This window comes from Parambassis ranga, chromosome 8 (assembly GCF_900634625.1).
Source record: "Parambassis ranga chromosome 8, fParRan2.1, whole genome shotgun sequence".
In the NCBI taxonomy this organism is placed as follows: domain Eukaryota; kingdom Metazoa; phylum Chordata; class Actinopteri; family Ambassidae; genus Parambassis; species Parambassis ranga.
This window is the reverse complement of record NC_041029.1, coordinates 8085634-8109351: the sequence shown is the minus strand read 5'-3', so window position 1 is coordinate 8109351 and position 23718 is coordinate 8085634. Positions and strand designations below refer to the sequence as shown.

The 23718-nt window shown below is 44.1% G+C and overlaps 1 protein-coding gene across 3 annotated transcripts in view; it reads left to right on the top strand.

Moving 5' to 3' along the window:
* Positions 1-23718, top strand: part of LOC114439623 (RNA binding protein fox-1 homolog 3-like) — a 109242-nt gene that overhangs the window by 52570 nt on the left and 32954 nt on the right. For all 3 annotated transcript variants that reach the window (XM_028411684.1, XM_028411683.1, XM_028411682.1), the window contains exon 2: positions 20119-20370. In XM_028411684.1, coding sequence (XP_028267485.1) covers positions 20152-20370 — 219 coding nt within the window. In that variant the 5' untranslated portion in view covers positions 20119-20151. The remainder of the gene's footprint in view (positions 1-20118; positions 20371-23718) is intronic.

Sequence of the window (23718 nt, the reverse complement as noted above, 5' to 3'; positions counted from 1 at the left end):
TGCCATGTGAAACAAGCACCCTCGGTTAATTACCTTGCCAAGGCCCTGGCCTTTCTAGAGCAGTTCATTCCCACTTGGGCAGGGACCGCTCCTGCATGTGTGTGTGTGTGTGTGAGAGAGAAAGATAGTGTGTATGTAAGAATGCACGTGTGAGTGCACGAGCTCTCTATTGTTACCCTAATCCTCTGAAGTTGAATCAGATTCAGGCTCTTTTCCTCTAAAAACAAGTGTTTTGTTGTCACTATTGCACAAATGCAGCAGACTGAGGCTAGAGGCGAGGTGCTAACAAAGACCCAAAGATCCAGTAAAGCTGGAGGCTATTCTGGGAGCGGAGGGCTGCGGTGGTACTCCTCCTGAATAAGCTTGCCTGCGTGTTTCATTCATATGTCGATTAGCATCCATTCTGTAAAATCTCACATTTGAATGGAACCGACAAGCACTTTGTTAACAGATGCACAAGTGTCCATTTTCCAATCTGTCTGCGTACTTCAGTCAGTTTGTTTTGTTAATAAAGTGCTCCATAAAATCCCCAGTGGATGTGTTTTTCTTTAAAGAAGCTGTTTTTTTTTTTTTTTACACAAATATGTTTTGTAATTTCAATGCATATGTTGTAGCTTCAGGATGGAAATGATTTTTTTTTTCTGTTGTTACTTTCTCTATATTTTATGTTACTCTTCAGTTGGCCCTGTTGACAAAACAATGCAAATGTCTCAGATTCTGGGCAACATGCTCACGTTGACTGCCCAAGCGCTGTAAAACAGGTGGTGTGGAATAAAATATTTAATGGCTTTCTCTGAATCCACACGTATACTGTGCAGTCCAGTCCATATGTCAAGTGAGTAAACAAATCCTACAATTTTATGTACACCAACTGCCCACCAACTCTGTGTATAAATAAACACTGTATAAATTCATGAAAAACATGTCAGTGGCCAACTTGCAGGCTTTGAAGGCTTACTGACAAAGCCGGGTTAACTACTTTTACTACTAATTACCTTTCACAAGCAAAAAAAAAAAAGTGTATCCGCAAGTGTGTAATAAGCTTAAGACCACAAATGGAAATGGAATAATTTGCAGTTAGAATGAACTCCTGCCTGGGTTTTGTTCCCTTCCTGTCTCACCCTGCCTCAGTCTATTTTATTATATTGTTAAGTGAAAATTAGTAAAGAACAAATGTGAGAGCGCTTTCTTCCAATTGAAATGTTTAGTTTATTTTAATCTAAAAGGGGAAAAGGTTTGATAATAATAATAAGAGTCTATGTGTTCTGCCTAATAATACCTACAGGCTCATCAGGCAACAGGCGACAACAGCAAAAACTGTATGAAAGATATCAGACCTCGCAGTGATGCTTTTTGTTACCGTGATGTTTCATATTCGGCCTGAGAATTACAGCTCCCTGTCCCTTTGCTGCAGATGCTTTAGTGGGGCTACCCTGTGTTTATCTCTGAATTACAGGTTGGGCCTCTAAATACAGTTTATATGTTGTTGTCATCTGCTTGCTGAGATTTCTGAGAAGTGGCAATTTTCAGCTGAAAATCAAAAAAGCAGTATCGATTGCACAGACGGAGAGTTCAACTCCCAAAATGAAGTATGGATGTGATTTGACGGCTTGGAACTGAACTAAGGCACTTTGATCAGGAAATCTGAGGAGGCAACAATTGTGACATGGTTGTCTTCACTGTAGATGAAAGGAGAGTAGAGGTAGTTTTTTTTTTTCTTTTCTGTCTGTCTCCATCATGCATTTTACAGTAAACAGACTCTGACAGAGCCTCCATCTCTCTTTGAGATGCAAGTTATCCAGGATTCAATCAAACTTGAATTTTGAAAAAAAAAAAAGCATTTTTTAATTAGTTCATTGTTCTTCAGCACTCTGTCGAGATTAAATTTCATAGACTCAGACAGCAGCTTTCATGTTCAGAAGTTTCATGTGATGGATTCTTTCTTTTTTTTTGTCTTCTTTATTACTCATAAACTTCACAATGGAGTCCACTGTGTGCCAGCCCGAAGTTAGCAGACCTCTCCATCTCCCGAGGTGTTCTATTCGTCATGGCTGATTATACAGCATGAGCTGCCAAAGTAGAGTGAGGCCCGGCTTTACCTCTGTCATTACCATAGTGTGGGTATACACTACATCGGCTCTCTTTCAAACTTCGAGGCTGGTGGCAGGCAGGAGAGACTTGGGCTGCTGGGCACTGCTGTACGGGGCGTCAACCGCCTTCATTAATGATGCAGCAGACACTACCTCTTCTCTTGCCAAGACAGACAGAGGGAGAGGATAGAGGGCCCCTGAACTGAACAGCCCCATGGGTTAGCCTCTAACAACCCTCCACCCGCTGCATGCCTAGCACTCCCTGCCTGACTGCAGACTCTGTCCAACTCCCCGTCTACCTCATCCTGTTCGTTTCTGACCACAGCCAGGTTGAAACTGAGCCGGTCCCAGCACAGCGAAGGGGGGGAGGCAGGTGAGGCTGAAAGGGAAGGAGGTAGAGTGACAGATAGCGGTTAAGGATGCTGACCGGAGCCTCAACCGCACTTTGCCAGCTAGAGAGATAAGCGACATCCTGCTGGATTGGCGCTCAGGAGGAAAGTCGACTTTTAGCTCTTCCTCTCTGCATTGCCATTCATCTCTTCTTCTCCATGGATCATACAGTAGCTCTACTTCTGCGAGATCAACCTGTGCGTGTGTAGTTATTTTCAGCTAATGCAGTTTGACCAGCAGCTTGACTCAAGGGGCAGAGCTTAATCTACGAGAAAGGTGCCAGTTTTGATGAAAAAGAACAAAAAAAAAAAAAGTTTCCTGCCTTCATCGCCCTCTGGCCTTCTTTTATCAAAGCAGCTAAATGCACTAGTTTGTAGTTCTGCCTTTATTAGATAACATGCTGTTATTCTAAGGATGTCATATTTTTATATCTTATGCAACCATATGAAACACAGTCCCCAGCAGTGAATACCTGTAAGGCTCTCTGGCTGCTTTTGACTACCTGAACTCACAGCATTCATGTTCTTTGGAAAACAGATAAAGCAGCATTTTTCTCTGCTTTCAGGAACTGATCCGCAGTCCCAGCTGAACTTGCAGGTGTTTTAAATTACTCTAATATTGCGCATTTAAGGGACTGCGGTTTGTGAAAATGTAAACATAGACCAAGTTAAAAAAAAATGGATGCTTTGTGGTAGATAAGATGTGGTGCATCCCACCCACATGGTTCTAATTATTTGGCTGAAAACGATAACCCACTTTAGCTGAGGGGTTTCGACGCACTCAGCAATAGCTCTTCAGTGGTTGGGAGGACATACAGCTACATGATTGAAAGGTGTACTGTTCTTAGGAGATGGTGTCCCGCCATGCAAACTATCCTTTCTCTTCATCTGTTCCCCACCCACTTCAGGCAAAGTGGCATTTCCATTTTAAGATTGCCTCCCGAGCCCCTTTGTGAATAGAATCGAATTACGCTGAAAAGCACCAATTGATTCTTTCTGAGCACAATAGTTTTCATCATTTAAGCCAATCCCAGCAGGTTTTCCCTTTCATGAAGTACCTATTGAATCCGGTCCAAGAAGTCATTGTGACCATTTTATTGTTTCAAAATGGGTAAATGGGTGAATGGTTTCTGGGATCAGGAAACACAGCTCTGAGGAACCGTGTCAGAGGAGACCAGCCATGGGAGGAGGGAGGGGGTCAAGAGTTCAGGCAGTACATGCACGAGGTCCGGGGTATGCATCTCACTGCTTTAACACACCAATGGTCTTGTCACAGAGTCTACCTAGAACCCAAGGGCTCCTTTTAATGGCAGCATTGAGGACTGGATTCCAGCTCATTATAACTGCTAATTTGCCACGAGGAGAGTGCAGCAGAAAGAACAGGTTGGAGCTCAAAGTAAAGCCGGTCGAGAGGCTTTTTTTTTCATTCACGGCACATTTTTGATGGAGGAGAAAGAAAGAGGAGGGAGGTTATCCTCGAGGTTTTTGATAAATGAGCAACCACCATCCATCTCTTTGCAGCCACCCACACCCAGGCCACCCTATCCCCACCCACCCCGAGCTTCTGATTACCCTTTGAGGGCACTATAATGCAGCCTTCATGGCCATAATCTCAGTGCACACACAGCACAGCGAAGCAGGGCAGCACCACCCTAACCTCCCCAACCCAACAGTGATGAAAGGCAGAGCAGGTGAGGAGTTCACATCTCCGCTCGTGCTTTAATCAACTTTCCTGCAGACATGCAGTAATGTAAAACAGAGAATGACGGGCCAATCCCGACTTTGACACTATAACAAGCCCTGGTCCCCCCCACCCCCACCCCCTCTCCTACACCACCACCGTTTGAGCTGCCTTATTACAAGTGAGAATGGGGTTGCAAAAGGGGGAACATCGCTTTTCCAACCCCACTCAGCAGCTACTGACATCAGCTGCCAAGTTCAGAGGAGCTGGGGGAGGGGCCCGCAGAAAGCCTCTGGACCAGACTCAGGCTTTCTGTGCGTCTGTGCTTTGACGAGCTACCTGTGCTGACGGACAAAGTGAACAGGGGCACTCTGGGTAGTCAACAAAGGGTTTGAGTTGGATGTGTCTGCAAGAGCTGCTGCAAGTGATGTTCAGCCAGCGATACATGGATGAGATCCATGTGCACTGTCACACCGGCTCTGGTGTTGTATATCAGTGACACACTCCAGTTTTCATCTGGAGGGCTGCCAGTCTGATGAGCTGGAAGCAGCGCAGTTTTTTTTTTTTTTAATTTATACTTTTTTCCTGCCTTCATCAGCAGCAGCACACTTAGAGAAACAGAATCCAACGTGTTCTTTAAGGCTTTGTAACCTGATATGAGACGGAGACTGTGGAGGCCCTTTTGTTGCATTAACATGTGTGAAACGTGGCTCATTGCAAAATGTCACCGACTGTCACGGTCACGTCCCCCAACCTGCTTATGAGCACAAACGTGAATTTCATCCTTTTTTTCTAAAGGATACTTCCCCTGGCTGGAAAAAGAAAATTAGACTATTAACCGACAGAGGGGTTTGTGTGTGTGTGTGTGTGTTAAAACGTCCTGTGAGCAGCACTATTGTGTGTGTTTATGTGGTATGTTTTATTAAAGGTGTCTGTCTATTGTGTTTTAAAATGGAGCTTGCTTGACCTCCACCGCACGACCGAGCACTGTTGAAATATTTACTATCCGCAAAAATTGTCACTTTGCCCAATGTCCCCCGATCAGTCATCTGGCCTGCATGACCCTCGATTACTTCCACCCCCTGCCTCCCTGTCAGGCCTACATGATCAGGCCCTGGTGGCTGCTTTTGTCCTTTTCTTTCTGTAATGTAGTATTTCATGCTTTCTCGCCCAATCTGCTCGATCAGCAGTATTCCCTCTGTCCCTCTGCACCTCCCCCCTCGTTCACCCCGTCCATTTCCTCCCTCCATTGGTTTGACATACACGGCGGAGAGCGGAGAACTTGCCTCTCACTGAGGAGGATTCACTGGAAGTTTGGATCATGATGCGCTTATTGACTTTCTTTCACCTTCCATCTTTGAGGCTTGTCTTAGAGTAATGGAGAATAAAGAGAAATGTCAGAATAACCAGAAAACGATATCACACTTGAATCTGCTGCTCTTATCTAATTAAATTCATACCTGATGTTATCTTGGTGCTTGTCACAGCACAGATGGAACATAACAACTCTTTCAATATTGACGAATACTTAGCTGTCATAAAGTAATTATAAAATAGTTTTATTCACCCAAAAAAATGTTGAATTAAAGTTTTACTGAAACAGTCAAAAGTAGAACTTAATATGTAACATGAGGTTCCTGAATGAGATCAGATATAATCCTTCTGCTCTTTCCCTCCATCGTTGGATAAACAGAGACAATCTCCAAGCTCTCTTTATTTATATCCTTAAGACCAAACCCAAACCTTGACTGTATATTTTTCTTTTGAAGATCCCTTCCACGGATTAAGGTGCTCCTAATTGACTCAATTATCCCGTCCAGTCAAAGTTTGAAAAGTAAAGTGTGGGTTGTGAGGATTTTTGTGGCATTAAGTCGTCATTGAGAGGGCACGCGGGCCCAGTGTATTTACTGCCAGAGCCCGCGTTTATCCGACCTGATGCCTCTAATGCGGGTATCAATCTCCACAATGCGTTCTCCCTCCAATATGGGTCGTGTCATCTCTGGTTAGTGGAGTCTCCTGATGAAATTGTCCAAAACTCCACCGATCAATCAGGCTTGCCGGGGGATTGATTTTCTTTCATCTTTCTCGTCTTCTCTTTCTCTTCCTGCCCCTCTCGATTCCGAGGCCTCTGATGTTTCTCAATGTAAGACGAATGTCGCACAGAGGGTAAAAGAATGGCTCGCTTTGACCCACACCTACCAAACATTTCTGTGTTTTTTTTTTCTTTCCTTTCAAATCCTCTCTCCTCCCTTCAGACTTTGGCAAAAAAAGAAAAAACAGAAAAAGGAAAAAAAAGCTTCTTTCTCATCCTGGTGCACCCCCTCCCGCTGTCTACATTAGCTCTCTCTGCAGCCTGTTTAAAAATCTTTCTCCAAACAACTAAGTTCTTTTATTTCTTCTTTTTTTTCCCGTCATTGTATCAGCAAAGCTACAAGACAGGCAGGTCTGCCCCCAGTTTCCCTCTTAGGCTCGGGACGGCACAGCTAGGCGGATCAACACCCCCCCCGCCCCCCATTTATATGGGCCTCACGACTTTCCCCATAATGAAATATTCACAGGTCACTGGTTCCCTGAGAAATGATGGGGGTCAGTCAATTGCTTTTCAGCGAGTAATTTTCTCCCCCTTCAGACGGCCCTGCTTGTCGTGTTGACAGTCATTAGCGCAGGAGGAAGGCTGGATCGAAGCGCAAGTGTGACACTTGTCAGACAGTAGCAGTCTTTAGCTCCTCTGCCTCTCTTTTATTTCCCGCAACCTTTTCTTCTCCTATTTTATCTAGCTTTTTACGCTCCTTTTTTGTGCACCCTGCTGCTTTTCAGCTTGAAGTCAGCTGGATAAATCATGCCTCTGCAGTTTTTCTTTTTTTTCATATTTCTTCTAGCCTCCATTTTTCTCTTTCTCTTTTTTTTCCAAGCTGGTTAATTCCATCCAGAGTATTTCCTACATGTTACTAAGCTTAAAAAAATTGCTGGCTGTTGTCTTCTAACTGCCCCTTTTTGTGTAATGGTTCACTTTTAAATGAGGTCATCAAAAGCCAATCAAAAGAGACACTTCAGATTTGGTGATTGGTGATTAGACCTCTGGAAATCCCAGGGAAAGTTTAGCCAAGGCTCTTTTTTCTTTATGACTCAGCCTGACCTTTAAAGATATTAACATTTGACATGATGAATGGTGCACAGAGGAGACAGAGACTTTTCCTATTAACCAGCTGCAGCAGAGGAGGATCACACTCTTTCCTTAATCCCCCCAACCACCCACCCACCCTCGCTGTCCTTAAAGGTGGAAAGAGAGACAGAAAGACGCGACAAGCAGTGACATGGAGTTAAAAATGATGCAGAGGTGGTTTGAGTGGGGGTCTTTGCTGGTAGAGGCACCACAGATGGCTACCCTGACCCCGAGGAAAACTCCAATTAGCTAACAGTAATGGATGGGCCCGGTGCCTTGTATCTGCAGGCAGCCACAGTGGTGACCCTTAGGCCTCACGTTCCCTCGTTCTGCTGAGATGTGATGGAGAGCTGCAGAGCAACCGTGGCAATCTGTTTCCATTGTGTCAGCTGCCACATAGTAGCACTGTATCCAGAGCCTCACAACACACACACACATAGACACACAGAGAGATGCATGTCTGTATACTCAGGTTACCAATACATCCAGCTGATTCTGGACTTTAAATAACCACTGGGTGTCACCAGACAGTCTTGTCTGATATGATGCAGACAGAGCAAAACTTGTATCAATCAAATAAATGGGGCCTGGGATCTTTAACCGTGTATTGGAGGAGGGTTTTTGTCAATTTGGTTCATTTTCCGATTGCAAGAATAATCTGTGAAATTCAGTGAGGAACAAAAACTGTGACCGAGTTTTTGATTCCATTTTTTTAACTTTCTGTCAATCATTGTTCTTAAACATAGCAGGGCTGTCATTAGAACAGGATGACAGGATGACAACAGAAATACAGAAAGGATGGTAAATTAAAAACACTCATCATTCTCTCCTGTACACAAGCGTCTGTTTGGCCACTTTCACTTCATTTCCCTTCATGTCATTTTAATGCAGGGTTTCATGGTGCTGCAGAGTTGCACAGAAGCTTCTTTTTTTGTTTGTTTGACAGCATTACCAGCTCCCTTTCTTTAAAAATCCTTGATTGGACAGTTGAATTTAAAAAAAAAAGAAAGCATCTGCCTTTTTTTCCCCATGATGTAAATCAATGTTTAGAAGCAACTATTCTCAGGAACAAATTCCTCACACTTTGTCCTCAACTGTAGTAATTTCCCTCTGAATAAAAACTTGTCAACTTTATTTATTTAATTGTTTTGGCTGCTTGTTTATTCATTCATTACTTTTAAAAAAAAACTCACTGCCTGTTTGCTGAGTATGCAACCTCTTTTTCAGGCATCGCCCCGCAGTGCTCTCACACAGTTAACTCTCAGCACAGACGCTCGTTTTTTTCCGCTGATGGCTACCGTGCAGCTCAGTTAGGGGGATAAGTGCTTTGCTGAAGGGCACATGGGTTGGAGAACGGTTACTTGGAGGAAAGTTAATTTACCTGCCAACACCCTCGCAGGCCACTGCAAGGAATGATATTCGGCAGCAGAAAGTACAGGTTTCTGCTCCCGCTGATAACAAATGTATCCCTCTTAGTGAAAATCTTGTGATTTTAAGTGGCATGATGTTAATGAAAGGTGCTTGAAGAGGTGTCAGGATTCTCCTGAAGAATCATTTTAATGTGACTGTGAGAGGAAATGGTGCAATTGTTGGGGGCCATTTTCAGCATCAGATGAATGCACATTTTCTCACAGTGAGAAAAAATAAAGAATACTGACCCTTATTATCGCCTATCTGCATGTGATCTTGATCACAGCGCGAAGCTGGCCTTCAGTTCACCGCTCATGTGCAGTTTGACCTATGTGTCTGTTGAGAGAGGAAAACAGAGCAGCTGGAATCCCTGTTATTACAAACTTTTAAACTTAAAATGAGCGGATTAATTAAGAAAGATGGATCTCTGCTTCCGCCTCTATTTTTGATTTTCTCTCTCTCTAAGGAGCCAGATGTTTATAAAGAGCAGAATTTTGCAATGCAGCAAAGCCAAACATATAGAGTCTCGATCAGAGAGCAGAGCTCTTTCAAAGATGGTTTGATCTTGTTTAGATTTTGATAAACATGACCAGAGTATCAGCAGGCTTTCATATTATAGTGTGTGTGTGTGCTGATTATTTTACATGTAAACATAGGGCCGGCTGTGTATCACTATTACAGTCTGTGTCAACATGTAAACAGTACACGGCATCAATCTTGCACTCAGCACAAGTGGACAGAGTTATTATGTTAAAAGCCCATTTGCCCGACATATTCTTTCCAAAGATGGCCTCTCGCCGTGGGAGGAGTCTCATCCAGTGAGTATTGATAAGCTCATTGATTGATTGATGGTCCCCGGTGATTTATCGATTCATCTCGCTTCCAAATGAGCTACGAGTGCTTTCCTGCCCAGAGGAGAACAACCACACAGCCACACAGTGCCTGTAATGAGAATTCACTGACTTATTTCGAGCAGTACGGCACCGGTACCCCACCCCAACTTCGAATTTGATCTTTTTTTTCTGGGGAGGGAGAGATGTGCCGTTTGAAATTGAAAATGAAAATTGCAGCATGGTGTTGTGCCGTGAGATTTAGAGAAAGATTCACTCAGGCAAAGCACTTTACCCGATCACTGTACAAAGTCAATCTCCTCCTCCTGAGGTTTTAGGAAGAGTTTCAGGGCGTCCTTAGGTAGTTAAAAGTGGATCGACTGTGGATGGGCTAGTGGGATGTGTAGATTAATGCAGTGGAAAGCCATCCCTCAAAGTGCTTAGAATAATTAGAGTCAGGCTTCCAACAGAATGGGCATGTCACTGGAGGAAATTGTATTTTTATTTACTGTGTCGGGTCTCCCTTGGCCTCCCCCTCGCTCTGTCTCTGCCTCTCTCCATTTGTACAGCGGTGACGACGCTCGGTATTCAGGAGCCGGGTGTTTCTCAGAGTGTCTTAAAGGTGCTGTCAGAGCGCCGTGATGCATCTCTCGGATTTGTATCTCTGCCTGTTTCCACATGTGGGCGCACACCATTTGTATTCTGCGCCGGCATTTGCATTCAGGAGTGGATCCAAGTTCTGTAGGTGTGCATATTCACATATGTATACCAGAGCTCGCAAGCATGTATGAAAATCTGCCGCATTAGCATGTGTTTGAACTTAAAAAATGTGTGTTTTTGTGAGGGCGTGTGGTTTCCTTTATGGCTGCATGCGGTGCTGGAAAGTGTGCAAGAATACAATTTTACAAATAATATTTACTCTCAAGATTTTGCCTCAAATCACCTACATTTCCCACACAGAGAACAGATTTTATAAAGATCTGTTCTTAGATTTATTTTCAATCTAATCTGATTCAATACTTTTTACAAGCACTGTGCCTGCTCTCAGTGTGTCTGCTCTCAGTTAATGACCCTCAGTTGTACAGTGCTTTTCATTGTCATATCAATTTGGAAATAATAAGACATTCGGGACACTGAATAAAATGGTAAAACGAAAAACAAACATATCATAAAGCTTATGAAAGACGATGTGTTGTTGTAGATTTAATTGCCCGATGGTAGATAAAGTAGTTAAATGAGCTCTACCTCAAGCAGCTACATTAAATGATGCTTACACATTAATGCCTCAGTAGCAGAAATTGAATAATAAAACACTCACAGCCGATGTTTCTACCGAGTCTGGATGATATTTCAGTTTTTTTTCTGTATTGTGTGTGTGTGTGTGTGTGTGTGTGTGTGTGTGTGGAGCTCACACCAATGTGTGCAGGCATCTCCCATCTCAGTGCGGTGGACAGCGAGGCAGGCTATTGATAAATTGATCAGAGTGAAATTGTGGAGTAGTGAGACATGCTCTAAATCCCTCCCCCATTGCCACACATCCTGCGCGCACGTGCGTGCGTGCACACGCCCAGGCTTTGGCATCAATTATTGTGGATTGCGTGGTTGACAGAGTGTAAACCAGGTGCCAGCCCTCAATCCAATTAAAGAGATTTAATTGAAGAAAATAAATGGTGTGTGTCCACAAAGTGCTGCCTTACCCACATTTAGTAGTTTTTTTTTCTTACCTTTTTCAAAAGTAAGGTTTTGTTTATGAAAGACCGATTGAATCTAATAAAGCCTCAAGGCTGTTGCTTTTTTCCAGACTGCTTTGCTCCACAGGTCAGTAATGCAAACAATCCAATTTCTCCAGTCTGAGAGCTGTACTGGCATGTAGAAATGGGATTATTATCTAAAATGGGCCCAGCAGGTGTTTCTGTGATACAGTGTAATTTTAGGAGGATGATAGTGCTTCATGTGGCCCAGCCTTACATTCCCAGAGATGCGTTTAAAAGAATATCTAACAAATAAGTTGGCAGATCTGCCACTCTGGCCTGTTAGCATTACTCCAGCAGAACAGGCGTCTGTTTCCTGCAGTTATATGCATGAGGTGGCAGCCATCAAAGTTTGAGTAGTTCGTGGAGCTAAAGAGAGGCATCTGAAGCGGTCAGGTAGCGCTCACGGTGGTCCCGACGTTTCTACACCTAGCTCTTTTCTATCCAAATTTGTCCCCAGGGATGAGAGAGTGTGGCTCATTCCCGTCGCCATCCACCCCTCCTCAACTCCTCACAAGGGACAGACATGCATAATGCAGGATTGTTATCTGTCTGCTGCTAACCCCCCCTTCTTCCCCCATACACACTTACACACACAGACACACACACAGATCTGCAATGAAACAGTCTGACTGCACATCAATGATTCACCAGACAGCACCCCCCCCCCCTTCCCGCAGCCCCCTCCTCTCCGTTAAGGGAATCATATGGAGCCGACAGGGACTCCACAAGCATGCAACTTCCTATAATTGGAATGAAAAAGGGCGAGTGGGGGGGAAATGCTGTATCAGGGATCTGGCGAGTGCGGCAGAAGTGTTCAAACAGCCATTCAGCAGTGTCAACCGGCAGATGGGCGACTGGGTGCATACGTTGGCCCTCTCGTTAGCCACCAGGATAGGAGAGACAGGCGACACGGCGCCAAGGGTTTCAAGAAGGAGGAACGCTTCAGAGTTTGGATTCATGTCTGTGAAGAAGACAGATTTTAAGCCTCTGAAATGCACCAGCACTGGGACTGCAGGCGGATGCCTGAGCCTCCTTCCCAGCTTCCTGCTGCGAGCATTGCCATTTCCCTGGATTGCTCCCGCCTCTTTATCCCCCTCTCTTTCTCTTCTTCTCACCACACTTACCTTTTTCTTTCTTAAACATCACAGAAGCAAATCAGCAGACAAGTGAATGTACAAGTTTTCTCAAGCTTTCAAGAATTACCACCATTTCATCATGGATAATCACAGTTAATAACCCTTCTCATTAAGGAGACGAGAATCACGGGTCATTAATATTGTTAATATCTTCTCCTTTCCTTCTCTTCTATCTCTCTTATTCCCCCTCTCTGCATGCCAGAGGGAGTGGAAACAAAAGGATGACTAAAAAAGAGCTTAGCGTGACAGTGATTAACCGATCGGGGTAGATGGACTGTGATGAATCAAAGTTATCTCTCAAATCTTAATAACTGGAATTAGCCCCTGATTAGATGAGCTTTGGCTACAGCAGGGAGTACTCTGCATTTTCACTTCAAAGAATCCCGCCCATGTAAACCTGTCCCTCCTTCCAGTGCAGAGCAAAGACAAAAGAAGAGATTCAATGGAATCGTTGAGAGAATAAAGAGATAACGTGAGTGCCGGTGTTACACCTGTTCTGTTGCAAAAAAAAAAAAAAATAGAAATCCACTCATCCTCATGCATTCATTTATCTCTCCTTTTCAGTTTTCTAACATGCACGGGGTACACTGGGAGGTGTCGGCGTCTCCGTGACAGGGTCATAATGAGAGTGGCACTCTCCTTCATTTGCATATGTTTGCCATTGTCACAGCGGTCAAGGAATGTCATGTCGAGATTCCTGCATGCTTAAGTAATGGCATTTTGTCCCCACGAGGAACTCTGGCCCCGGTATCATAACCCCTGCATTCTGTACAAAAAAAAAATGACTGAATTAACATGACAATCAGCTGATTCTAAAACAAATGTTGGCATTTTTTTATTCCCAGCAGACTTTCAAAAGACTCATCTGTAGTCTGAAGAGCTGTGTGCACATGGCATGATGACACTGTGCAATTGATTTATATGACCAGAACAACAATGTTCATCATATCAGTTTTCTTTTGATACAGGTCTTTATCTTATTGATCAATAGCAATCTCAAAGAAGTCGTTCAAGTTTGGAAGGATTTTTTAATAGAATATACGTCAGTGCCACTTTGTTCTGGCAACTTTAGAAGAACAAAAATCAGACAGGAGATAAAAAAAAGTTCTTTGGTGTGTTTTTGATGAGGTCCAAGGAGCGCGCTGTCTGTTCCTGTTCTAAAATGGGTCTGTGCATCTCACAAGTTAATCCAAATTTTGACACCCAGCGTGGAGTAATTAGTCCCAGATGTAAATATCTGTTATGCAACAGAAGAGACAACAGCACTGAAACACACAATTATCTCCTCTTATGGTGCTATGAGTCTAACCATGTGTAACTGATGACTTTTTCACAGGGCCTCTAGGCTGATTTGGTTGTGGGTTTTTTTTTTGTTTATGTATTTATTAATGTGCATTTTTTACCATGCAGCGCCCGAGCCCAGGCAGCGCTGTAGCTGAGACAGACAGGTTCATTACATGTCACCGGAGTTCAAAGTGATCCTCTGTCTACTCTGTTTATTAAGTGGCGCTCCGGCGTCTCTGAGGTATAGTAACACTCGCCGTCGCACAGCTAAGAGCAGTCCCATCTCGGTGCAAGGCTCCGCGTGTGAGGCGCCTCCACTGCAATGTAATGAAGAAATCAGCAAGGGATTGAGGAAAATGAACTCTTCTTCTAATACCTCCATCCGAGGCTGTGGAGCAAATAAGTGCTCCCAATAACGAGGAAAAATCACGTTAGAGGGGATGAAACGTATGTGACATGTGAACGATTAAGCCTCTCGGAAAAGAGCGGCAGGAACATGCACAAAATCTAAATTGACTTGGACGCAGGGCGAAGACACCGAGTGTTTATTTTCATGAATTGATTTTTTTCACAAATGAGATGGAAAAATGGAAAGACGGGAGTTTGCACGGGAGGAAATGTGAGACAAAACAATAACCCACTCCCCAGCCTATTTGAAATCATAAACCTACTGTAGTGGTGAAGAAGACTGGGACTTGGTTGCGGTGGGAGAGTGTTGTGAATCTGCATTAAATTGGGCTGCTTCTCCGCATCTCCCCACTCTCTCTCTCTCTCTCTGTCTCACTCGCTTGATGTAATTGGTTGACTTGGGGGAGGGGAATAGCCATTGCACCAAATATGTGCCTCATCATGAGAAACTCTGCTGAAGGTGTTTTGTTTTTGTTGTTGTTTACCTCTTCTTAGTTTCTCACCTTGGATGCGCTGTGTGGCATGTGGTTGTAATTAACACACACTGCAGCCTCTGGTGAGTGTTAACAGAGAGACTTGGAGTAAGATCATGTGGCTCGCCTAATTAAAATGGACCCAGCTAGACAGACTTTATTTATGCGCCTTCAAGACAAAATGAATGCCAGTTGCCTGTGGAAATCATCTCAGGCCGTCTACTCGCCCGCCTGCCTGACTGTCTGTGTGCGGGGCTACAATTAACCGAGCATCAGCAGCAGAGCCGGGGACAACAAGACGCTTTCATGCAGCTGGCTGAAAACCACTCAGTGTTTCGTTTGTGTTGCATCAACTGATTGCCGCACGTTGGCCTCCGCTGAGCTGCATTACACTCCTCACAATAAACTCTGCTCGGATTTACGCTGTGATGGCCCTGCGGGATTTGTCACAAGTTTGCTACTGTCACTGTCAGCCGGTCATTAAAACCAAATGAGCATTGTTCTAGAGAGGAATGCTGTGAATGAACTATTTTCAGGCACTGAAAACCTTAAGGTTCACTTTAAAGAATGTTATGTCATCTGTAATCTGACAAAGCAAGTCGCTCGTGTGCATTTTCCACGAAGAAATCAGGCAGCAGTGCTGTATGTTGATGAAGATTCTCAGTCATCCAGGTCATCATACGTAGAGAGGATTGAAGCAAGGACTCTACAAGTCCAGACGCCTTGCTTCAATCCTCTCTAAGCAGTGCTGTATGTTAAGTATTCCTGCTGTTTTGGATTATGCACAAACACTGTCGGCCTCTTCATAAATCTATAGGAATTGCCTAATATATGGAGTCAGGAGCAACATTTCTTGCTTCTTTAGACTTTTAGTGTCGTACAGTAGGAACCATGTAAAGTAGAAAGGCCTGAAAAATGATCGGAGCTGTGTGTGACTGAGCTAAAGCCATAAAGCTGCCCACTCCATCACGGCTCCTATCGCTGAGATTGATCAGCCCGCTCCCATTTGAGTGATTTCCCTCTGGATTCAATGCAACGTAATTAGTCGCCTGCCGTATTTTGCCTTTGCATTGCTCTTTGACCCTCCATCGCACGTATGAGTCAGTGCAGCACTCTGCCGTTATGAGTTCCTCCTAACAGCTCCTGTATTTGCACAGCCCATCTCCTCCTGGCCTCTCAGCGCCGTCCCTCCCAGCACTACTAAAGAGGATCACAGACTGCTGGCGAACAGCCAAGCCGCTGTACCTGGTGAGATGGAATGTAGCCTTGACCATCTATGCTGGGGTTAACAGTGAAAGTCTCCATCTCTCTCTGAGTACTGTGCGCTGGGGATTTCTCTGAGACTGGCAGCCTCAGCAGTGGGCATTGCCACAAGGCCTTCCTGACCTCTTTGGCTCCCGATGCTGACTGTAAAAACAAAAACTCCACTCCAGAAGTGATCTTCTTAAGTAAGGGTTTCCAATCCAATTTTACACAAGGAGAGTGCTTAAGATTAGAGATAGTGTTTTTTATTGTGCTCTTCAGTAATAGGAGTGGAAGGGGTGAAAGGAGAGATAGAGGGAAGGAGGGACAGAGGAATGGAAAGGATGTGAGATCGATAAAGCTGCTCTTTCTGGTTGCCTTTAGTCTTCATCGTCGTTGTGCCTGTGGAGATGAGGTTTAGGCAGCTCATGGCTGCAGGCCATGTAAGGGGGCATTAAAGTGTCGCACAGGGACCTGCTCTTTTCTCATAAACAGGCCTGCAGGTAGAGAAACACTCACCGAGATCCCAATATAACAACAACTCCTGGTGCTTGTTCGCAGCCATAATGAACAGCAATCTCTTGCAGTGGAATGAAACGTACTGTGTACCTGACTGATTTTTTATTAGGCTGTGTGGATGTTTGCCGGGACTGAGTGGCCCTGGCAAAAAAAAAAAAGGGCGTGTGGTTGCACTGGGACAAGCACAACTCCTCTGATTTGCATGGTCCTTTTTTCTTCTCCCAGTTCATTTCCAGTTGAATAACTCGTTTGTCACATACATCAGAGGAAGGCGAAGATCATACGAGAGCCAGTGTTACTTTGTGTTTCACTAATGAGGCCTGTGCTCTCCGCCTCCTTGCTTTTTGCCTTGCTGCCCTTTGAAACAGCAGCGACATGGTGCTACAACACTTTAGTAGTTTTTTTTTTTTTTCTCCAATGCTGAGCTCTGGGCTGTTATCCTGTTTGTGTGTCACTTGGCTCTGTCTCAGTCCTTTTTGCACTTGTTTGTGGCTCAAATAGCAACAGACCTGACACAGATACACTGACCCTGCCTGGCCTGTGAGTGCAGCGATTCAGATTCTGACCCAAGCACAGAGGGACACTCCGAGGCGCATGATGGTTTAACAAGTTTAGTGGAACATGTCATGACTAATGCAGAACTGAAGCATGAAAAAGAAACTGAGGAGTAAACTGCTTCATAGATTCTCCTAAACTTAGGAACTGTCAGATACATAGCTAAGGATATGGCAAATAAGAAACTAAACCCAGAAGCTCCACTCCAACATGCTCAGCAGAAGCAAAAGCACTCAACATGTCATGTTCTCAGGGAGAAAAACAAGCAGCCAACACAGCTAGACATTGTGTTTGGTACGTGCAATTTTTTTTTTCTTTTAACTCTTACAATTTGATCATATTTGTGACTTTCATAACACAAAGAAACCCTTTCATCCAGCTCTGTGTAGACACAGCTATGCAGTGTGTACCTCAAACTCTCAGGCACTCTGTCATTTCAGTTTTCAACTTAGTTACGTGAAGTTTTAAGGCAAACTTGATTTACTGTCTGTGTGGCTGTGGACGTTGCCTCATGTACCACTCTGCTGGATTGGCATCTAATTGTTATTAATGGAAGACAAGAACAACAATATTTTTTTATCCTCAATTTTCTTTTCAACATGTGCATCATTTTTCTTGCTTTTTCAATCAACTAAAGCCTAAAAAAAACAAACCCCACACAGGCGGAGTTGTCTTCTACCAGTGTATTTGCTGATTTCTCTGTAAAAAGGGGGTAAAACATACAGGAAACACATCTGTTTACATGAAGAACGTGTTAAGCTCTGTGTTAATAGGACAGAATTAATTTTTTACAATCATTTTATCAGTAATCTAAGCGGTGCATTGCAGGTTAACACTGCAGTGCAGCGTTCAGCATCAAGACGCCTCCTGTGCCAGTGCAGGAATCTCACTGAAAAACTCATGAGATCTCTGTGAGTCACGCTAAGGTGCCGCGATACCCTGCATTAAGGCAGAGTAAGCCCACCAGCATAGAACAGAGACATAGTGTTTGTCCTGAAGTCTGAAACCTGCATTTTATCTTTTATATGAAAATGTTTTGTCGACATACAAAAGACACTCAGTGGTCTTGACAGTGACTAAATAGAGACACAAAAGTAAAGCTGTGATCACTTTAATGACACAGAAAGCGTTTGATGTACAAACAGCACCCTCTTGTTTCCGGGCTGCTGAGCTCTCTGTCACTGCCGGACCGCTGGGTACTGTTTTGTTGACGGGCTTGCACAGGCTGGTGGTTAAAAAGAGGACACGGGATCTGGTAGTACTTTCTGCTGTTGCACCAGGAGGTGCATCTTTTTTTAGGTAACCAACCCCATTCTTCTTTAAAATGGGCGCTTAGAAGTTGAAAATTGCCAACATCAAGAGCTTCCTTGAATTAGGATGCCCCGCAATGCAAGTGTGTTATATAATGCCATGACTGGAGGGAGAGAAAAAGTAGAGCACAGGGGTAGAGATTAAAAAACTTTCTGCATAAAAAGAGAGGGAGGAAGAGATGAGCATAAAAGGGAAAGGGAAAGGGGGGGCGGGGGGTGGGGGGATTGAGGGAGAGACAGAGGAGATAGAAATATAGTATAATGAAAGAGAGAAGGGGGGATTAGGTCAGGCAGGAGTGAGTGGTCCACTCCTCCAGCAGGAGCAGCCATGAGGCCTGGCAGGCTGCAGGAGGCTGGTCAATCCTCCTCCTCTCTCAAGGCTTCTCTCTTTTTTCATTTAGATAATGGAGCATTTCCTTAATTGGCAGAGCGCAGTTTAGGCCGAGGTTTGTTTGCCAACACGTCAGAGTAGAATTATTTCCACTACATTTACAGCATAGTGTTGCTCAGCTCTCTCATTAAAACCACTGCCTCCGCCTGCCCAGATAGAGCTTACTTTGGAAATCCGCAGACGGAGGCCAAACACCACAGCAGGAAAAAAAAAGAAGAATAAAACACATTTATCTACTATCTCCCCATCCACAGCCTGCTTGTAAAGGCAGAGACAGAAACTTCTCTATCTGTTTACTGTTATTGTTTTTCTCCAATCATAAACCCTCACTTCTGGCTGCTATTGTGTGCTTTTTCCTCCTTCCCTCTTATCGAAAGAGTTATGCGTCGAGCTTGCATGATCTGTATCTTTAAATTTGATTGAGGGTATTTGCAGGGGGTGTTATTGGATTTCGGTGTTATTGTCTCACCTTTTTTAATGTTGGGATGGATATCCGCTCCAGCAGCACTGATCTCACTGTTCTGCTCATTAGTTTGGATTCACAGAGCCTGGTGCTTCGCAACAATAAGACAAGCACTTCTGTAGTCCGGCCATTACCGAGTTTAACAATGTGCACCAGCCAGAAAAGTCCATTATTTCTGCAGCTCATCATCTCAAGCATCCACACGAGAAAAAGGGTCTGTGAAAGTGCTTCATTTCAAAGGGCCATCTTCCGTATCACTTAAGTCAGGAGCAGAAGCTAAAAAAACATATGTGTTACACACATTCTGTTCAAGCAGCATAGAACCAGCTATACCACTGACTTGTTTTTGTTTCTCCTACAAGCGTTCTCCTAAGTATACATCATCAGAATGATTTTTTTGAAGCTACTATGCACGGCTCTGAATTAAAACTGTGGATTTTAGAATTTAAAATGCAGTAAAATATGACAGAAATGTAAAAACTGCTCCTCAAACTCAGGTACTCTTTTGGCAAAATTACAAATAAAACTCTGAGGGATCCACAAGCAGGCCTGGCGAATGATAGGAAAGCCCGTAAAGCAAGGCGCAGGTTGCTGTTAAAAAATATGAAAGTGCAGCTTGGAGAGGGAGCAGCTGCTAGTTTAACAGACCTGTCGTTGAAATCAAAGGCCCTAATCAAAATTTTATCAATTAATTGATCTTTCCTCTTGTGCTTTGCCACAAGTGCAGTTGAGATTCCCCCTGACTCCTGCCCCTCCAACAGCAAGCCATGCTCTACAACATAAACTGTGTTCATTAGTAAAGATCAAGGATTTCTCTAATCTGAGCTGAGATGTGATATGATGGCTGTTTCCCCCTGACTTAGTTGGTTTGCAGGACAACTCTCCCTGGTTGCTTTCCAGATCGCACCAGGGAGCTCGCATTTCTTTCATGCTGCTAGAACAAGTCAAACAATGTACTTTAACTTTAATTTCAGCTCCACTTCTGACGCTTGCCTCCTGCTGTGTGTTTTTTCCTCACAGGGTAACCAAGAGGCCACTAACCCCCCAGAAGCGATGGCCCAGCCGTACACCCCAGCCCAGTACCCACCTCCCCCACAGAATGGAATCCCCGCAGAATTTGCGGCACCACACCCGCTCCCGACACAGGACTACACCGGGCAGAGCCGGGTTCCCGAGCATGCCATGACCCTGTACACGCCCACACAGACGCACAGCGAGCCGGCCGGCACTGACAACAGCACGCCCGCCATCACCGCCACCACGACCGCACCGGTCAGTGTCCTTCATCACCTGCAAACACTGTTCTCAGCACGCTGTCAGCAAGTAAAATATATTCATACTATCATTTCTTTTAACTGTGACAGAAGCTAAACTGTACCCTTCCCTCCTGTTTCCTCCTCCCTCCCTGTGCCTGGCTCCTAACACTCAGTCTGCCTAAGAGTTCACACCCAAGTGCATTAAAAGCTGTTAAAAATCTGATTTAATACTAGAAAGCATTCAAAAAAATATGAATGCATAATTATTATGATTTTAAAGGTCTGTAAACAGCTTATGTCAAGAGACTAAGAATGAATGAATCAAAATTTAGTGCATAGTTCATTCAAAAACATCCATGTAATATAGCATTAATAGTCTTTATCAACCAACACTTTGTTGCTTCAATATGTTTTAATTTTCAGTTATTTATCTGATTTTGGTATGAAGTACATTTTAACCTTAATGCATTTTTTTTAATAAAATAATTTAGATTCTTTCTGCATTTTAAGCAGAAAAAATAATCCTTTTGATAACAATAAATTCTTTATTTTTTAATAGTTATAAGCTTAATAATTAACTATTGGGATTGGGCCATATAATTATACACATTGATGTCAGGTCAACAAACTAACAGTCATTTCCAAGGGTTAAATCGAGGCAACTGGACTCAAGGATTGCTTTTTGGAAGACGTTGAATGATCCAGAGATCCAGAGATAGATTAATAACAGTCACATTCCCTTCACTCTATCTGCAGCAGGTCCTTCTGTCTTTGAACAGAAAAGACAGCCTGCTGTAGTGTGTATGCCAGTGGATGATTGGCTGTAGAAATCCTAGTCACTGGTTAAATGATGGTGCAGAAATTCATGCACAAATGTACAAGCAAGGCTGTTTTTAGGTAAATGTTTAGGTAACATATGTTTTTCCACTTTTCCTTTCCTTTCCATTAGACACTTAATACACTAATAATCTGAGCCTGTCTCTTTAAATGGACAAACACTCCTGGTTAAAGTTGATTCGCAGTGTTGAAACCGTTCCTGACATTCTTGACCCAAAAATACCCCGAAATATAGGTCATGAGTAAAAATAGCAGAATTATCCTTTAAGAGTGAGTGTTAGAGTAATGCATAATTAGGAGCAGCTGACTTTGATGCCCGGGCCAACATCAGTGCTTGATGATGGAGGTGAATTTGACTAAAAATCTGCTCATAAAATGAAAGTGCATATCTGAAGAACCATTTGGGGCTCCCTCAAAAACATGTCAACCTGAGCTGTTTTATTTATCGGCGTGAAGGAGCTTTGACATGCTGTGGACATGAATGATTAAGGATCTGTGAAAGGCAGGCACGCCCCTCCCTCCCCTTATCTTTTTGGTCTCAGTTTGAAGAGCAAATGAGCGATGTAGTTTTTTTTTTTTTTCCCAGCAGCCAAAAGCAACTGCTGTTTAGTCAAATCAGCTAATTATCTGCAACTCCACCCGAATGTCTAATGTCTGAGATTTTCCTTTAAACATAAGGCTTGATCCTCCATGCTAGGGCATGATAATGCTTCTGTTTTTGCTTCTTTCTCACCTCACCATTCAACTGCGTGTGTTTGAAGTTATTGGCACTTCAAGTAGAAAACAAACCTCTGGCGATGGTGGGTGAGTGAGAAATTCTAAATTATATATTATACATTTCATTCTTGTGTACTGATACGCTTACGTAAAATGCCTTGACCTGGGATTTACTTTCACAAGAGGCAAGATGTAGATAAAAGGGAGAGCGACTTAGCTCCAAACTTTAGAGCTGACTGTAGAGAGATGGATAATACTGGCACAGATAAAAAGAGAGAGAGAGAGACCTTCAGACCTTCTTCTCTCCTTCAGTATGAAAACACCTACTGTGAGGGGTCACGGCAAGGCCGCAGCCCTCCTGAGATGGATCGGGGTCACTCATAAAGAACACTCTTAATAACTCCATTTTCTCAGCCACACAATTACAGCACAGCCATGAATGTTTGGCGGCAGAGAAATTCTTATGCAGCACAATAGCGTTCGCATGGCGTATTATCATTGACTTGTAATGTAGCAAGGTTTGATTTGAAGATTTGTGTGACACTCTCCAACTGCTTCACAGTTACGTGCTGCACTTATAGTAATGGCTGACACACAAGAGAGTTTAAAGAGAGGAGAGAATTGGCAGGAGGTTCAGTCTCCTCCTCCTCCTCCTCTTCCTCCTTCCCCCTCTGACACAGCACACCACTCCTCCGCTCTCTATCTCTCACTGTCTCTCCTCTCTCTCCATTTCGCATTTGATTTCATTTCATCTATTCACCCGCTGTGAAGAAAGCTCAGAGATGGTGGCCATGGAGAGATGAGAGCTCGCCCGGCTTTCCTTCATGCTTTTCTCCACTAGCGCAGTCCCAGCTTTCCTCCATCTTCAGTCTCTGCATCCACGCTCTCCCCACTTCCAGCGAGCCTTTTTCAGGGAGGACAGAGGGATGAGATTAGTGGGGTGTAAACAGAGAGTCTAATCCTGGGGGTTCGCTGGTGTAGTGTCGCCCACCGCTGTGTTCCCCAGCTTTAATGACAGACCCAGCCTGTTTGCTCTGGGTGCCACAGACGGGCCCGGGTGCCTTTGATTAGGGCACCCTGCAGAAACACAGATTGAGGGAGCAGATCAGCTACTCGCTGCGAATCTCCAACGCACCCTCCTCCCTTGGCTCGACTGTGCTGCGCTCAGCTCCTCTACCCCACGACGGCACTTTACGCTGCACATCTTCTTGACTTAAAGACTTAAAACAAGTCAAGAGAGTGAAAATTCAGTGAAATGTATGGATTGTGTGTGAATTCCCTGCAGAGAGCGGAGAGTGTGTATGTTTTAATGAGACGCCGGGACTCTCTTCACTTCTTCTCTCTGTTTCTGTCTGTTTCTACCAGTCCCTCCGTCTATACTGGGAAGGTGGCGTTGTCCAGAGCCAGACCTCTGGGACCTCACTCTGTGCCATGTTCAAACAAGATGACTTAAAAGCGTGCGACTTGAGGAAGAGAGGCAGCCCCCAACTTTTCTCCAAATCCTTAGAGATGAGGGTAGCAGAGGGCTGCCAGCGAGCTCTGCTACAGAAAAAACTGAGCTCGTTATCTGGCTCAGTTCAAATAGTCTGAGGTTTGGTTGAATTTCATGAGTAATCATTCTCTTTTCAGATAACAAATTAAGGCAGTGGCGTTAGGGCAGCACTCAATTCCAGATTTTTCACAGCCCGTGTCAGCGCCATGAAGACTTTCCAAAGGGTATTCTGGGGGACTGCGATAACATAGACACACACACACACACACAAACGAACACACAAGGGCATGCAGAAAACATGGGCACATGCAAACATTC